Source organism: Rhinopithecus bieti, unplaced genomic scaffold (genome assembly GCF_001698545.2).
Source record: "Rhinopithecus bieti isolate Rb0 unplaced genomic scaffold, ASM169854v2 scaffold_23816, whole genome shotgun sequence".
Lineage (NCBI taxonomy): Eukaryota > Metazoa > Chordata > Mammalia > Primates > Cercopithecidae > Rhinopithecus > Rhinopithecus bieti.
Window position 1 is genome coordinate 1576236 of NW_016811019.1, and position 12632 is coordinate 1588867.

Consider the following 12632-nt stretch of genomic DNA (forward strand, 5'->3'; position numbering starts at 1 on the left):
ATATATATATATATATATATAAAATTTTAGAATCCAAGATTTATAAACTTTGGAACAAAAATTAGGGTTTGCAAAAGCAGAACTTTTGATTTTGATGGAACAGTGCATTTTATTTTAAAGTCCTTGACATCTTATAAGAAATAATTGGTTTTATGTTATAGCATACCATAGAAGATAAGTCACGATTAGCTATAGGAATAATTTTATTTTCATGTGATGTTTGGACTAAGAATAGAAAAGATTCTTTGTTTATATGTTTGAGTACCTTATATACTACCTAGTTTTTAGATGTGGTATGTTTTAATGTCACCTTTTCTGTAAGTCTCTTACTGGGTATATTAGGGAAATGTTTTGATGTGGAGGCCAAGCCAAAAGATTGGGGCTATATTGATGGCTTTTCTATTTATTAGTTATGTGACTATAGGTTAGTGATATAACTTAAAGTGTATACAAATTCTGGAACCAGATTACCTAAGACGTAGTTCTTCCTCTACCATTTAAGTGGTTGGGCAGATTAAGTAACTTGTCCATGCCTTGGTTTTCTCATCACTAAAATGGATTATAATATTACCTACCTGATGTTTATGAGTAAATGAGTTAGTAAGGTTTATGAGGGAATTAATTAACATAGGTTAGGTGCTTAGAACAGTGATTGGCGTATAGTAAATCTTATATAAGTGTTAGTATTCATTATCATCATCATCATCATCAGAGCATAGTTTATTAGTATGATAAAACTGTCAAAATGGAAATAATATATACTTCATAGGGCAGTTGTGAGGAATAAGTGAATTAATGCATGTAAAACATATAGTACATATTCAATATATATTTAATATTGTCACATCCTTTAGTTAGATGAATATTAATGGGCTTATATTTTAACTTATAAACTTTTTATTTTGTTTCTCTCAAATTATTTGTTACTATGGACTTTATAACGTGAAAGTAGCAACTGGAAGGGCAAGCATGTTTATACCACTAAAGTGGCCTATAGTCTAAATATTTGAGAAGTACTTTACTGGGTGACAATTGCAGGGGTCCTTAATTTAAAAATTTAAAAGTCTGCATCTCTAGTTTAAAATGTATAAGCATTATTTTTATTGTTATTACTCTGTTTTCATAATTATTTTTCTATTGAGAACCCTGGAAAATGGAATTTGAGTTTCGCTTGTTCCAAGTTAGTCTTTAGCTGGTCATTGCAACTGAAGGAATATAGCTAGCCACATTTAGTGTTAGCATTAAGAGGATATTGATGCTATTTAACCAGCCATTTACATGAAATGCGTGGGTTTTTTTTTTTTTTCATTTTTCAATGGATATCAATAAAATAATGCCAAATATAAATGAATCAAGTAAGATGACTTAGGTTTTAAGCTGGACTTTACAAAATGCATATCTTTTCTATAAATGTGGTCAATGAAGATTGGCTCAAATTGCGATTTTTTTTTTTTGTTTTGAGACGAAATCTCACTCTGTCGTCCAGGCTGGAGTGCAGTGATGCATTCTGAGCTCACTGCATCCGCTGCCTCCTGGGTTCAAGCAATTCTCTCCCTCAGCCTCCCTAGTAGCTGGGATTACAGGCATCCACCACCACACCTGGCTAATTTTTGTATTTTTAGTAGAGATGGGGTTTCACCATGTTGGCCAGGCTGATCTCGAATTCCTGACCTCATGATCCACCCTCCTCAGTCTCCCAAAGCGCTGGGATTACAGGCGTGAGCCACCACACCCGGCCCTCGTGTTGTAATTTTATCTGTGCCCTTTCCCTTTCAGGTTGGGAGGGTGACCCTGAAGTTAACTGGAGGTTTGCCTGACTTGATCATTTTATACCACCCTTAAAATGTAATTCCATTGTTTTGGTAAATTATTTTGAGCCATTTGGCTCTATGACTTTGGTACTTCTGCCATATACCATTAAAGAACAAACTTTAGTGTATTTATTTTTCTTTTATTGGTGTAGATATATATATTTATACTGTATTCTGAAATGAGTTTCTAAAATAGTTGATCAAAATTCATCAGCTTCTGATCTGGGGCTGAATTCTTTATTTTAGATATTGGAGTAATTTTATGTATAAATGTGGTTATTTGGTTTTGGATAATCATTTGTGGATTATCTGTATCTAATGCAGATCTTCATTCTCTTTTGATTCTGGCTTCTAGCTATTTTCTGCCCACTATTATCTGAATCTCTGAAAGAGGTTGGTAAAAGAGACAGACATTAAAATTTTTTTAATTTTTTTATTTAATTTTTTTTTTTTTAAAGAGACATTGTCTGTGTAGCCAAGACCACACTTGAATTCCTGGCTCAAACAGTTCTCCCACCTCAGCCTCCTGAGTAGTTGGGATTATAGATACATGTTACTGCACCTAGCAACACTGAAATTTTTATCACTCAGTTTTGTCTGTGCAAATGACAAAGCAAAATAATCATCATTTTCTTTTTTAAGGCTACTTCTGCTAAACTCTTATAAAACTCTTCTGTACACCTGCAAGTAAATATTAAGTACTTATATTCTTGTTTATACCAGCTAAAGATAGCTATAGTTAGGAAGACTGATTTTTCCTCAAGAAATACCAACACAAATTAAAGTGGATTTTGGAAGACATGTGCAGTATACCTGCATAACTCTATGTCACTCTAAGATAACTGGACTCATAGTTTCATAAGGAAATATTGAGTTATTTTGCTAATTTGTTCTAATAAGATAGCTTCCACAAATATGTGTTACAATGCTATTTTTCCTCAGTCATGAGTATACTAGGACTATTTTAATAAGGCAAATGTTTATTCTTCATCTTAAAATTAAATTTTAAATGAAGCCAATATGAGGAAAATACTGGATTTTAAAACGCGAATTTTGGTTTCTTTTTTAATGTGTGTTAATTAGAAAAACAAAATAAACTTTTTTTCAAACTTTGTATTTAGAAAAAATTTAATGCCAAGAAAAGGGCATTGTCTCTTTATCTGTGGATAGTTTTTCAATGGTAAATCCAAAGTATAAATATTTGTTTCAAACTTTTAAGATGCAATTTAGGAGGGTTACATTACCATCCTTGTAATGTTCTTTATTATTTAGCATAATAAATTTAAAGGATGCACATGTCTCTTTTACAAAAAGCACTTTAAGAAACATCTAGTATTTTATAGATATCACTGGAATAAGGGATTTAAATGGTGTTTTGATTTTATAAGAATTCAGTGATTGCTTTGAATCCATTTATTTGATTTTGCTTTTTATTCTTGGCCATAATAGTTAAGACTTTGGCAGGTGATTTATGGTAGAAATTTAGGGGAGAAGGGTCTCTTTTCTGGGCCAAGGATAACTACCATCTCAATTTGGGCCCCTGGCGTTGTAGATTTTGAGAGAATTTTTGTTCCCAGGGATTTCAGGAAATCACTACCCATTCATTAGCTTCAAAATATCTAGCATTCAAAAAAAATTAGGAGGCATGCGAAGAAATAAAATGCATGGCCCATATACAGGAAAATAGCGATCAGTAGTATCTGTCCCTAAAGGGACCAGACATTGGACCTATTCAAGAAGAAAAGTAGGTAAGTTGGACTTCATTAAAATTAAAAACTTTTGTTCATTAAAGAATACTATAAAGAAAATGAAAAGAGAAACCACAGAATTGGAGAAAATAATCTGTAAGTCATGTATCTGATAGGGGTCTAATATCCCGAATGTAAAGCACTCTTATGACTCAATAAAAAGACAAGTTAAACCCAACCCAAAATCCTACAACTCAATAGCAAGAAAACATATAACCCAAATAAAGATCAGGCAAAGGACCCGAAAAGATATTTCTTCAAGGACGACATAAAAATGGCCAACAGGTATGTGAAAGGTGCTCAACATCATAAAATGATCAAGGAAATGCAAGTAAAAGCTGCTATATCACCTCACATCTATCAGCTATTAGGATGGCTGTTACAAGTTGAGTATCCCTTATCAAAAATGTTTGGGGGACCAAGATTGTTTCATATTTTGGATTTTTATGGATTTTAGAATATTTGCATTATACTTACCAGTTGAGCATCCAAAATCTGAAATGCAAAATGCTCCAATGAGCATATCCTTTGAGTATTATGTTGGCATTCAAAAATGTTTGGATTTTGGAGCATTTTAGATTTGGGATTTTTAGATTTGGGATGTTCAACCTGTATCAAAAAGACAAAAGATAACAAGTGTTGGCAAAGGTGTTGAGAAAATGTACACTTTTGGTGGGAACTTAGAATGGAGCAGCCATTACGAAAAACAGTATAGATACTCCTAAGAAAATTAACATATGACCCAGCAATACCTTTTCTGGGTGTATACCCAAAAGAGATGAAATCAGCTCATAAAGCTGTCTGCACGTCCATGTTCATTGCAGCATTATTCACAAGAGCTGAGACATGGAAACAACTTAGGAGTTGGTCAGTGGACAAACAGATAAAGAAGTTGTAGCATATATATACAATGAATTATTATTCAGCCATTAAAAAGGAGGAGATCCTGCCATTTGCCACAACATAGGTGAGCCTGGAGGACATTTTGCTAAGTGTAATAAGTCAGACACAGAAAGAATATTACATAATCTCATTTACATGAGGCGTCTTTGAAAACAAAGTCAAATATACAGAGATAGAGAATAAAACATTGTCATAGTGGGAAAAAATGGGTAACTATAGGAGATGATGGATATGTGCATTTGATTTGTTCATTTACAATAATATATAATAACCATTATAATATATAATAACCATTTTACTACATATCCACATCTCATGATATCATGTTGTATGTCTTAAATATACACAGTAAAATTTAATTTTTAAAAAATAGGCAAAGGAACTGAATAGACACGTCTCCAAATAAGACATACAAATGACCAAAGAGTGCAAGAAAAGATGCTTCGTGTCATTAGCGATTAGGGAAATAGAAATCAAAACCATAATGAGATACCATTTCACACCCTCTAGGATGGCTGTAATTTTTTTAAAGGCAGGAAATAACTCTATTTGGCGAGGTTGTGGAAGACTGGAACCCCTGTACATTACTGGTGGGAGTTTCAAATGGTGTAGTTACTATGGAAAACTGGTTTTGACAATTCCTCAAAAAGTTAAAGAGTTACTGTATAACCCAACAGTTCCACTCCTAGTTAAATACTCAAGAATTAAAAATATGGCTACATAAAACTTGTACATAAATGTTCACAGCAACATTATTGATAATATTCAAAAATGAAAACTACCTAAATATCCATCCACTGGTGAATGGATAAACAAAATATGGCATCTCCAAACAATGGAATATTATTCAGTTATTAAAAAGGCAGTGAAAATCCTAAAGTCCCTATCCTTCCTTAACACATGAGAAAGATTTTGGTTGTCATTGAAATGAAAAGCTAAAATGTAAACTTGTTTCAAAGACCCTTATATGTCTTAGGACTCCAGTTTGAGAAACATTTTTTTATGGAAATTACCTAGTTTAGATCTTTATTTATCATGTTTTTCCTGTGAGATGCCCTTCATACAACTATTGACTTCGAGATATTTAGCTCTCAAAGTATCCTTCTCACTATATATAAATGCTTCTTTGTGCTAATTGCCTGCTAAACATTTTAAAATGTATTATTAGAAACGTTTATTAACTAATTGGCAGGGACTTTTTAAAATTATGCAGTTCTCAGCTAAATCCAAGAAATGAATGACAGATTTCTTGTGTAGAAATTTAAATTCAACTGAATTATAAGGCACTGTTCTATTTCTTTAGCCTTCACCTGTTTGGTTTAGTCTGGTATGTTTGAGCAGAGATAGATGTAGTTTCTAGTTCCTAAAACTACTCTCTAGAGATTGCATAAGATTGGCTATAATTTAGCAACTCTTTTTAAATCAACAAGGGTACTTTTACTTAGAAACCGTACCTCTTTTTAAACAGCGATATGTAAATTGGTTTCCTGAAACCAGCATTTTATTTTCTTAATGATCCTTATTTAAGTACCCTAACTGCCAAATATAAAGCCATTCCACATAAATACAACATAATAGTTTTTCCTCTTCAGAAGTTTTACATTGCCCTGTTTATTTGTTTTGTAAACAGGAAGCAGTTAATACCAGAATCATACTATCAGCAAATTGTGGGTGACTGTCTCATAGCTCTTCAGCTTTTGGCTCTTACTTCAGTAGGCCAGCCTGTCTGGCTGCTGTTGAGTTGTTTGTTGTTTGTTCTCCCTAGCCCTAGAATCTCAGATATAGCAGTTGTGAATCTCCAGCTAGTAGTCTAAGGGTAGCACCGTATGGGAATCTTGCTTTAGATCCAGATATATTTATTACTCAAAATTATTCAATATGTGAGATTGTATTATTCAGATCATATAACTGCAGCATGGCTTGGGTCTGTAGTACTGTGAAATATCACAGGTTGTTTTTTTTTTTTTACAAAATAGATCTTTACTTTTCAAAATTAGAATACTCCCTAATTTCTAGACCAAGAAGGCAGTTTGCTGTTTTTTTCCCCATTGAAAATAAGACAATAAGGATTTCAAGAAAGTTCAGTTTTTCAATTATAAGAAATAACTTCAAAGATTTTAAAAAATATTTCAGAAAATATTTAACCATACAAACTTAAATATCTTTGTTTTAGAAATCTTAAATGTTGTATTAGTAAGATAGGTTAATTGTTTTTAATTCATCACCTATTTATTTAGTTTCTCTATCCTTTAGGTATTATGTTAGATGTTGGATATACAATAAAAAGATGTAGTAACTGGCTTTGAGTTCACAATCCTGAAAGGGAGACAAAAGAATTGTAACTTATAGCACATTATAATAAAAAACATAGGCCCAGGATTATTTTGAGAACAAGTAGAATTTCAGATGGATAAATTCTTAGATGGACATAACCTAATTTCATTGGAGGCCGAAAAGATGAGCAGCTAAGGAAACAAGAAATGGTACCTGAACATGAAGTAAGCATCAGCTAACTCTTTTCTTTTGAATTGGGCAAATTCTAAAGTCATGTCTTTCAACTTCCTTGTTTAGCATTTTCTTCTCTCTTTTGTTTCTACTTTTGTAGAAAAGTTTAGAATTGATGCTTCATTATTACAAATTTTTTGCATTATTTCATTTTTAGATTACTAAATTTTAAACTGCATTTAATTTATATGAAATTAAATGACTTCTTTACTTCTGTGATCTTTGGTTAATCTTATTTATGCTTCTGTGAATTTCTACAGGGAAACAAGGTGTATATTTTGTTTGTTCCAGTAATACAACGAGCCAATTATTTTTATTTTGTGTTTGAGTTTTAGAATGGATGGTAGCAAAACCATGCTGGTCTTCTGACTTTGTTTTGTGGTAGTTGTTGCAAGTCTGTTATATTTGCCTTGCATTGGGGTTGTTCACCTTAAATTGTAAATTTTGCAAAGGCTAGCTAGGCGTCTATATTTTCCTTATTGTGTGTTCCTTCTTCTCCAGTCGCCCCCATAGAAGGTTTAATAAATTGTTTTTTAAGACATTAATCTGTAATGCAGTTCATCTTATTTATCATTAACAGAAATCTGAAATTTAAAAGTATATCATTTTTATACATGTTTAATTTGAGGTGACAATGGGATATCCAAATGAAAACATACAGTTAACAAGTGGACATTCAGATACCAGATTACTAAGATGAGAAAGATTATACTTACTCTTCATAGAGGAAATCTTAGAATAAAAGTCTAATCCTGTCATCCTTCTGTTGTTAATCCTCCAGTAACTGCCTTAGTCACTGGGACTTAGTCCTTACAATGACTTTTAAGACCTTACATGGTATAGCCTCCCATTATCTCTCTGACCTCATCACTTACTCCCCCATCCCCTGGTTCTAGCCATGCTCACCTCATTCATGTTTCTCAAAAAGCAGTTATGCTCTTGCTTTAAGGTCTGTCTGCCTCCCCTTGCCAGAATCACTCTTCCTCCATTTATCATTCTCTTGACTCTCTCCCTTATCCCTTTCTTACCTTTGCTCATATCTCTCACTTTTTCAGTGAATCCTTTCCTAATTGCCTTACTTGCTTCCCTTCCACTTCCACATACCTAAGCCTCTGTTTTGCTTTATTTTCTCCATAGCTCTTATCACCTTCTAATATACTGTAAAATTTACTTTTTAATTTCATGTGTTGTTGTCTCCCTCACAATAGAATGAAACTCAGTGAGGACAGTTATTTTGTAAATTTTATTCACTGCTGTATCTCTAGTACCTAGAACAGAGGTTGGCATATGGTAAGAGCTCAGTAAATATTTGCGGCTAATTTAAGTTGGTCTGCTCCCACATTGAGATCAATTTAAAGTTTTTTGGCTAACATTTACCTTTTTGTCTAATATTTACCTTTGCTGAGAACATGAGATATTATTACCAAGGATTTTATTTTTGAAGTCTTTTCTTGAGGTTGAAACTAAAGTTAACATATATAATCTATATACTTGTATATACAGATGATATATATAACATAATTTGTTTATCTGTAGATTGTATAGTAATATATAATACATAATACACGGCATATATAATCTATGAACACTTGATTGGACCATCATTTAGTAACTCATTCACCAGATCCTATAATAGACTCACACAATAGGTGAAAGCTGATGCAAACTTTGTATATTATGTTTAGGAGGTTGGATGTTGTCCTATGGGCATTGAGGATTTAGTGAAGGGTTTTAAGTAAGAGATTGACATGATTAGACATACACTTGGTAGACTGCTGTGGTGGGTCTACAGAGGATAAACTTAAGGAGGACAAGACTAGAAACAGGGAGAAGCTATTTGGGAAACTATTTTAGTAGTCCAGCAAAAGAGTTAAATGAGAACCTGAATTGAAATTTTGGTAAAGGAAAATATGAAGAAAGGATGGATTTTGGAAATATTTAAGAAGTAAAGGCCGGGCGCGGTGGCTCACGCCTGTAATCCCAGCACTTTAGGAGGCCGAGGCGGGTGGATCACTAGGTCAGGAAATCTAGACCATCCTGGCTAACATGATGAAAACCCATCTCTACTAAAAATTAGCCAGGCGTGGTGGCGGGCACCTGTAGCCCCAGCTACTTGGGAGGCTGGGGCAGGAGAATGGCGTGAACCTGGGAGGCAGAGCTTGCAGCGAGGTGAGATCGGGCCACTGCTCTCCAGCCTGGGCGACAGAAAGAGACTCAGTCTCAAAAAAAAAAAAAAGAAGAAGAAGAAGTAAAAACTGGCAAACGTTGGTGTTTGCTTGCATGCAGGATATGAGAGAAAAGGCTAGAATGACTGCAGTGTACCAACTGAGACAAGAAATATATATGATAAGGAAATAGGTTTATAGATCGACTTTGCCCAAGGACAGGCAGGTAGTGTTTAATCCAGGACTTAAATAAGGTTTTTCTGGCCCCAAAGCTCATGCTGGTTTTGTTTTGTTTTGTTTTTGCTTTTATTATTTTTAACTGATGCGTAATAATTGAATGTATTTATGGGGTACAGTGTGACACTTTGATACATGTGTACAATGTGTGTGATCAAATCAAAGTAATTAGCATGTTCATCACGTCAATCATTTTTCATTTCTTCGTATTGGGAACATTCAAAATCTACTCATTTTGCTATTTGAAAATAAATTGTTGTTAATTATAGTTACCTACAATGCTATGGAACACTAGAACTAAATCCTCATATTTAGCTGTACTTTTGGATCTGTTAAACAACCTCTGGCTATCCTCTCCTCCCCACATCCTTCCCAGCCTCTAGTAACCACTATTCTGCTGTCTACTATGAGATTAACTTCTTTAGTTTACACTTGAGTGAGAATATGCAGTATTTGTCCTGTGGCTGGCTTATTTCACCTAGCATAATGCCCTCCAAGTTTGTCCATGTTGCCATGAATGAAAAGATTTGATTCTTTTTTGTGGCTGTATGGTATTTCATTGTGTATATATACCACATTTTCTTTATCCGTATATCTGCTGATGGACACTTAGGTTGATTTCATATCTTGACTTACTGTGAATACTGCCACATAAATATTGGAGTGCACATATCTCTTCAACATACTGATTTCATTTCCTTTGGACATACGCATATTTGTAGGATTGCCGTATCAGATACATAGTAGTTCTATTTTTAGTTTTTTGAAGAACCTCCATGCTCTTTTCCAAATGGCTACGCTAATTTGCATTCCCACTAAAAATGTGTTAGAGTTCCCTTTTCTCTTCGTTTCTTCCTAGCACAGAAGCCCATCCTTTTAACTACAGTGTTGCAGTAGGCAAATCTAGTTGATTCCTTATCAGGGAAATGAGACCTTGAAAATGACATTTAAGGAGGGATGCTTTTGCTGCTGTTTATAGGACAGATTAGAAGTGAGAATGACTAGAATTGAGAAGCAAGATTAAAGGATCTTGCATTAATCTACAATTAGGTATTTGGCTCCACATGAGGATTATAACCATATCTGGGAATGAAGAAGGAGGAGACAATCTTGTTAAGGAAAAATTAGCAGGATTTGAATGCCAGTTAGAAATGAGTAAAAGAGAAAGAAAAATAAAAAATTGTAAAATTGTGATCCTAAGAGTTGGAAATGTTAACAAATAGCACTTCTAATATGGAGAAATTGAAAATGTGCCTTTTTGGTTACATGAAATAATAAGTTCATGATTAAAATTTTAGGGATTATTTGTACACCAAAAAATACGACAGTTATTGGTCTTCAGAAAAGGGCTAGAAGCAGAGTCAGTTTTAAGACTACAGGAAAGGGTTTACTCAGAAATACCAATTAAAGCCATGTGAGAGACTCTCAACATTCTTTATAATAAAGTTTCTCAGTATGGCTGCCAACATACAGTGCTGTAGTTTAATAATTTAGAATTTAAGGAAAAGCTAAAGATTCTCCCATTTAACAAGAATTTTCTTTCCTTTTATAACAGTAGATGGAGTAAAAGAGAATGGTGTAAGTGTGTTGTTTGGCACTAATAAAATCCAAAAGGTAGTGATGATTTTAAGACCAAGGATAGGACTCTGAGTTTCATTAGGGATTATGTGGAGAATAATGGTTGATGAGGGACAGATCAGCAGGGATCTTTAAGTGCAGTCACTAACTGGTGCAACATGTGAGAGACCTGGCTGGCGTGCTAGGGGGAATGACTTTGTGTTCTCTGGGATCTATACCAAGATCCTAACATAGACTAAACATTTGATCTTTGTTGCCTGACTACATAAACAAAAGGTTAGGAGTATAGAACTCAAAGCGTAAAGTACAATTCAAAATCTAAATCTAGTTTATCGCTTTAACTTAATTATATATATATTATTTATCTTCCTATCAATATAAAATCCCAAACCTTATGAGTAAAAGTTATTTTAAATTATGTTGAAAGCAGGTTCTAAATAATAAATGCAAAGAATAATTTCTCTGACTCCAGTTCAACATTCGACTTTAACATTTACACATGAAAATGATTTTTTTCTCTTTGGAAAAAAAAGTCTCAGTATCTGTTTAATTATTCTAACCACGTTTTCATCCTAATTGGTTGTAACAATTTCACAAAGGATTATTAATTTTATTTTACAGATGTAGAAAAGAAAGCATAGAAACACTATCTGATGACCTCTGTACTTTTATATAGATCCTGATGTTTTTATGATGGCTGTAATTATCTATTCATTGAGATAGCACAGTTTTTAAAAATTTTCTAACAGAGGGGAGCTTCCCTACTTTTATTTGGTTGGAAAGGTCATAAGGGTAGATTTCTTACTGCTGTCCTTCCTGTTTAGGTGTGAAGTTTTTCAACATGAGTGGCCTCGGGGACAGTTCATCCGACCCTGCTAACCCAGACTCACATAAGAGGAAAGGATCGCCATGTGACACACTGGCATCAAGGTAGGAACACTCCTCTTAGTCTATTTTTGGCAGAGCTGCTTTATTACTTTCACTGCCACTTCAGAGCTTTTGTTCAATCTGCTCCAAGTTCAGTGACTTTCTTTGAGTCTTTCATACTCACCATGTTGTCTTCCTTCTCCCAGGATCTTTGCACATGCTTCTCCCTCAATCCAGCTTGCTTCCTCTTGATTTCCTTTGGTTAACACCTACTCATCCTTGAGATGTCAGCTTAGTCATGACATCCTTAAAGAGAGCCTTCTCTTCCTTCCATAACTGTTAGATCAAGTTCCTCCTTTCATGTAACTGTCTCAGATGTTTTTATAGCCATGATCCATAATTGCAGATTTTTACTAGTGTGATTATTTCATGAATTTCTGGCTTCCCTGCTAGACTCTAAGGTGCCCCTTGGTAAAGGACCTTGTCTGTTCTTGCTCATCATTGTATCTTTAGTTCCTGACACAGTGTGTGGCTTATATATAGTAAGAACACAATAAAGATTTGTCAAATGAATAAATAAATCTATTATATACCTTTAATTGCTGTCTTAGAACATTATGGCATTAATGGAACTAAGAAATATCAGAATTTTAAAAAATGATTATTGTGTAGTTAAATATTTGGTTATAAGAAATATGACCACCTTAAACAGGCTAAAAGAAACCTAATGCTAAGGAGACCCTCACAAATGCCAGATAGAGAAGAAACTTCAAATGCCAGATAGATTTAAATATGCATAGTTATATACAGTCCTATTA

General features: G+C 33.8%; 1 protein-coding gene across 1 annotated transcript in view; it reads left to right on the forward strand.

The window, feature by feature from the left end:
• NCOA1 (nuclear receptor coactivator 1) overlaps nt 1-12632 on the forward strand; it is a 282149-nt gene that overhangs the window by 154917 nt on the left and 114600 nt on the right. Inside the window, 1 exon segment of the mRNA XM_017893326.1 lies at nt 11772-11877. Within this exon segment, the coding sequence (XP_017748815.1) occupies nt 11789-11877 (89 nt within the window). The 5' untranslated portion in view covers nt 11772-11788.